The sequence below is a fragment of the Atta colombica genome, unplaced genomic scaffold, assembly GCF_001594045.1.
Source record: "Atta colombica isolate Treedump-2 unplaced genomic scaffold, Acol1.0 scaffold205, whole genome shotgun sequence".
NCBI lineage: Eukaryota > Metazoa > Arthropoda > Insecta > Hymenoptera > Formicidae > Atta > Atta colombica.
In genome coordinates this window covers 1,259,939-1,265,286 of record NW_017259300.1, presented here as the reverse complement: position 1 = coordinate 1,265,286, position 5,348 = coordinate 1,259,939, and the positions used below count along the sequence as shown (strand labels likewise).

The 5,348-nt window shown below is 33.0% G+C and overlaps 2 protein-coding genes across 2 annotated transcripts in view; one reads left to right on the top strand and one right to left on the bottom strand.

Annotated features, from left to right (window-relative positions):
* Window positions 1–367: 367 nt before the first annotated feature.
* LOC108687402 overlaps window positions 368–5,348 on the top strand; it is a 20,699-nt gene continuing 15,718 nt past the window's right edge. Inside the window, exon 1 of the mRNA XM_018193153.1 lies at window positions 368–697. The gene's annotated coding sequence lies outside the window, so the exon portion shown is untranslated. The remainder of the gene's footprint in view (window positions 698–5,348) is intronic.
* LOC108687403 (pickpocket protein 28-like) overlaps window positions 1,761–5,348 on the bottom strand; it is a 7,487-nt gene continuing 3,899 nt past the window's right edge. Inside the window, exons 6-12 of the mRNA XM_018193154.1 lie at window positions 4,895–5,043; window positions 4,606–4,807; window positions 4,106–4,376; window positions 2,771–2,879; window positions 2,583–2,708; window positions 2,068–2,159; window positions 1,761–1,996 (exon numbers count right to left, since the gene is read on the bottom strand). Coding sequence (XP_018048643.1) covers window positions 1,812–1,996; window positions 2,068–2,159; window positions 2,583–2,708; window positions 2,771–2,879; window positions 4,106–4,376; window positions 4,606–4,807; window positions 4,895–5,043 — 1,134 coding nt within the window. The 3' untranslated portion in view covers window positions 1,761–1,811. The remainder of the gene's footprint in view (window positions 1,997–2,067; window positions 2,160–2,582; window positions 2,709–2,770; window positions 2,880–4,105; window positions 4,377–4,605; window positions 4,808–4,894; window positions 5,044–5,348) is intronic.

Below are 5,348 nucleotides of genomic sequence, written 5' to 3'. Positions count from 1 at the left end.
TTTATTTATTCTTTACCTTTTCTAATTCTCAAGCCCGGTTGCACCAACGTTACTTTGATTTTAAGCGAAGCTTAAAGTTCTCTATCTCTTCCTCTCTTTCGGCTTTAAAGAGAGAAACTGAGAGTTTTAAGTCTTGCTTAAAGTTAAAGTACGTTGATGCAATCGGACCTTAGAACTGAAAAAAATAAAGTAATAAGTTAAACCGAGATTAAAATTAATTTAAATTGATAAAAATGGACATTAATTTATCATTTATAATCATTTATAATATATCATATATATATCGGCTCTCAAGGAGTTTGTTCTAAATTTCGTATTTTTTTTCCATTTCCGCGACAGTCGATTGGCCGCAAAGCTTGGTGCGCGTGTACCGGGTATGTGAAGTAAGCAGCAGGATTCGTGAACAGCGATCGAATTGTCCAATTGCTGTTGAGAACGTCAGGCGGCGACTTTCAAACTATTGGGTTGCGATTGGTCATCCCGCCCGCTGGTTGCGTGCGCCGTCGGCTTGAGCATTATGGCGTCGTCACAATTATTGGTATAACGTCGTGCTTCGACTTACACGACGAAGTTGGACGAAGTTTCGCATCGTAGTGTCTCACTTGGAATTACTTGGAATTTTCAGTGTGTCGCGATGCTGTTCGCCCAATCATCGCCAAGAATCGCAAGATTTTGAATGGCAGCAAACAAAGCAAAGGTAACTGTAAGACGGAGGTGATATAGCTCGGAAATACTTCGAGACGGAGTATTTCTTGATATGTCGCGCGACTTCTCGGATCTAAAATGTTCGAGGCTGATCTGACGTATCTCGAGTTGACAGCAGTTGACAGTGTCAGCCGTGATTGCAAATCGACAGCGAGGTCCAAGTTCGGTCTCTTAGACGAGACGCACGTCACGTCGTCTTGCGATTTGTTGACCCACGTATGACGCCGGAATGGTACTTGAATGAGATGTGATTCCTATGCTCTCGGCACGCGAAAATGATTCCTACTCATTCTCTGTTCGCGACAGTGACAGCACGTTTGTCCTCGCATGAAACGCGTTTCTCCGTGTTCCGAAACCTTGAAAGTTTCACCTGTCGATCATTACGTCGGTCATTGATATAATTTTGACGTACGCATCAATAATGTTATAGGCAATAAATAATCGTAAGACGCGCTTATAAAGGAAGATATTTATTTAATATGAGACCGACGAGAAACTTTTTAACAAGAAAGAAAGAGAGAGAAAGAAGACTTTAATACTGTTCTCGGGAAAGCTTTCTAAGTTCATAGAAATAAAAAATGTACAGAGAGAGAGAGAGAGAGAGAGAGAGAGAGAGAGAGAGAGAGAGGAGGGCAAGTGTGTAATATTCCATACCATAATTTTTTTTATTGAAATATTTTAAATCTAAAAATGGATTTATCTTTACAAGCACACATAATTACAATTTCATTATTATTCTAAAGATTAAATTAATTCTAATTAATAATTTTCAAATTATTAATTTGAAAAATTGTTATTCTGGAATCAGAATTACTAATTCGGAAAATCGTTATTCTGACGTTGAATATCACGAATACCAACGAGAAATTATATAAGATCTATAAAATTTTTTTCAGCTGAACTTATACGATTTATCTTGCCTCTTTTTTTCTCTATCTTGAAGAAAGAAAAGATGAACGATACGAGAAGTTCAGTTAAAAAGAACAGTATAATTAATAACTTTGTAAGTTCTGTCAGTCGAGTCATCGATATTCCGTTACATTCAATATGTCGCCTGATCTTCACCCACTAGGTTGCTATTTATATTAGTGGCATCTGCGTGTAATTCAATTGATGAATGGATAGATCACTTTCTTGTTATCTAACGGATGTGTCTGGAGCACGTTGGGTCTCTGCATTTCTCGACGATTGTTGAATCGGCACCACACCCGCATAGTCGAGAAGTACAGTATTTCCATGAACGATAAAAAGCTGAAGCCCATGAAGAGACCCAGCAAGCCTCCCGTACTCGCTATAAATTGAAATTCCTGATTTTGTAATATTTTTTTCTAAATAATAACTTGTAGAATGAAAGATACCTACATAGAAATTCGATGAATCCGAAGAGCTCACTTTTCATGTATTTCGTGAATTGAGAGTCCACGAAAAATAAGTGAACCACCGCCACGTTTTCCCTACGTTTAAAATTGCATTTAAAAAATTGGATTAAAAAAATATTATAAATTACGCGAGAAAGAAGAGAAATGAAATATTGAAATTTATTATGAAAACTTCTATAAATATGCTTGTGAATCGGACGCAATACGGATAATGCACAGGATGTCCAAATAAATCTTAATTCAACGATAAATTTTCCACTCACTTATATTTGAGTTTTGTTAAGGAAAACAGAGACATTATCGTAATTTGCATAAATGTGCATTGAATTTATATTTGAATTTAAATTTGAACATGAAAATTTATGAAAGATAAAATCTATTTAAATGTTTTTTTTTCCGGACATCTTATATCCCTGGAATCTAAATGTCAACCTGTTGCATCTTTTATGTGCGAACGAATACTGCCGCGATAAATCGCGCGTATTAAGTTTTAATTACGTGAAATAATCTATGTTCTTCTTCACATATTGTTTGTTGGTTTGGAAGGTCTGCACCAGTTTGTTCTGCGAAAGTTCTATCCTGTAATTAATCTCGAAGCAGGCTGGCCAGCAATTGCAGCTTGGTCTGCGAGAAAAGAAAAATTTGAATGATCTTCTAGAAAAAGATGTAATTCTGAGGGAACTCACATCGTAATATTATTCAAAACCTCATCGTAGAGTTTGATTTCCATATCTTGTCTAGCACGTTTAGCGCATGGTTCGTCTTTTTTGCCGCAGATCGGCGTATTTGATGATTCTACAAATAATATTGCTCTAGTAGATAGACAAAAAAAGTATTTGAATCAGAGATTCCAAAAAATCTATTTTAGTTTTTCATTACTCTACCATCGCTAATTGAACAATCTTAATCCATTAAGGACCACTGATCGATTTTTTGACCAAAAAAAATAAGTCAACTTTCGGACCAAATTTGAATCAATGCTTGCAAAATCGATTATCCTCCTTCCCTTCGCGTAAACAATCCCAGGGTGAAAATTTTTGGCAAGTAGGCTTCTTAAGGGCATAGTAGCTTGCCATTAATTTTAAATTTTGAGAAAAAAAATTTGTCTTGGTCCTTAATAGGTTAATATATTATAAATAATAAAAGAAAAATTATTTTAAGAAATTTGAGTTTAAAAATATTGCGAAAGAAATATTTTGATCGTACAATTTAAGAACGAATAGATTTTCCACATCCTGAGGACAAGAATAACGTTAAAACTATTGTCTGTCATGTATCCTTGTTCTCGTAAGACTTATATAAAAATTTATAGCTAGAATTGTAATTCTATGCATATTGTAAGATGTTACAATTATTCGTAAATCTACGATTTCTCGTAAATCTTACAAGAAGCTATCTATGATTAAAATGCAGTAAAAATACTGCATAAGATTATAAGTATTTTAATCATCAAATTCTTATAAAGCTTACGAGAACAAGTTACAATTTTATTTAAAATTAACCTATTAGCATACATATGATAACATTTAAACTCTTAGTATAATACATACGATGATTTTTCGATGATGACTTTTACACATGATTCTCTGATTAATTTTTATCACTTTAACAAATATACAAAAATTAATTGATTCTTACATATACTTTAACATCTTTAGAAAGTATTTATAAGTTATTGTATATTTTAAAATGATATATAAGTATTATAATTACTTATGCGCCTACTTTTTCGAAGAAAAAAAATGCAGAACAAGAATGACTCAATCATGTGTACTAAGGATTCAAGAATGCGAAAAATCATCAAATTACAAGTTCGAGATATTTCTTTTGCAATTTTGAACTCAATATTTCTCAAAATAATTTTTCTTTAATAATTTATGTATTTATTAGCTGTTAGGTGTATTTGTTAGCTGCATTAATCTAAGAAATGTAATTCAGAAATGAATTTAGATACTTGATTAATGTATTGAAAATAATCAATCATAATAATCATAATAATCAAATTTGTTAATGATAATTACTTGGCATGTAATACTGCACACAGTTGCAGAGCTTTTTTGTATAATTTGCCTCGCACTCCAGAATGCAATTCCTCTGTGTGTATGTCCGGTAGTAGCGCAGTTTTCTTTCAGACATAAAAAAGCATTTCCGTTTCTTCTGCGCTATAGAAATTATTGATGGATTGGCGTACGATATCCGTGGTCTTATGATTATCCGAGTCTCTTCACCCGGTGTGATTGAGAATGAGAAATCAGCGATTTTCGGTGTCTCTACGGGATTATGGAGTAACATCTGCAGAATCATAACCATGTTATTTAACATCATCATTGGAGAACGACATTGCATTGTAAAAAACATATTCTATAGCACCAATCTGAGAATTTACAAACTTGAATTTTAACAAGAGAAAAGAAGATTCGTTAACTATTTTTCTAATGGTGGATTGTTTCCAAAATCTTCCTTTAATAATCTCATTTAACGGATAAAATAAAAAGAAGAGTTTTCGTAGCGTAAGACGCACTTTAAAGCCTGCACCGGCGGTTGACGAGCAATAATATTCGTCAATATCAACATCAAGAGCCAAAGTCAAGCCATAAGTTAACCCAGCACCGTATGGTCGCCATGGTATAACATCCGGCGACATACTCGCGTCGTATCCCTTTTCAGCATTCCAATCAACACTTTCAGATGGATACGTTATATTCAGATCAGACCAGTCGAGTCTAAAACAGTAGAAATAAAATTTTAGCAGAAATTTTCGGTCATAGAGTATATTTCTATTTCACAATTACGTCAATTTGATTACTCACGGATTATAGAAGAGATGTTTTCTTGCTACTGAGTTAAAATTGCAACAAATACCCTCGTCAGTCATAGTAGGATTAAAAATCCTTTCACATTCGGTCGAAATCCCGTGCCAAAGACAATAGTATATCATATCTGTGCATGGCTGGGTTACCTGAACAAAGAAATGAAGAATAATTTTCTAATAATATAATTATTCAAGATAAAAATAATTATAAAATAATCTGAATTTTATCAATTGATTTCAATCTAATCATTGATCGAGAAATATGATTTTAATTCTTTACAATTGTCTCAATTAATTTTTCTTGCAAGAGAAAACAAAATTAACTATAATTGTTGTATGGCATTTTCTTAATAATAATATATTTATATTTTTTGAAAATGTCAAATTTTTTTATTAATTTAATCCTCCAGGAATTGTTTTGATCTCCAAATAAATAGATAAAAAAACAATAT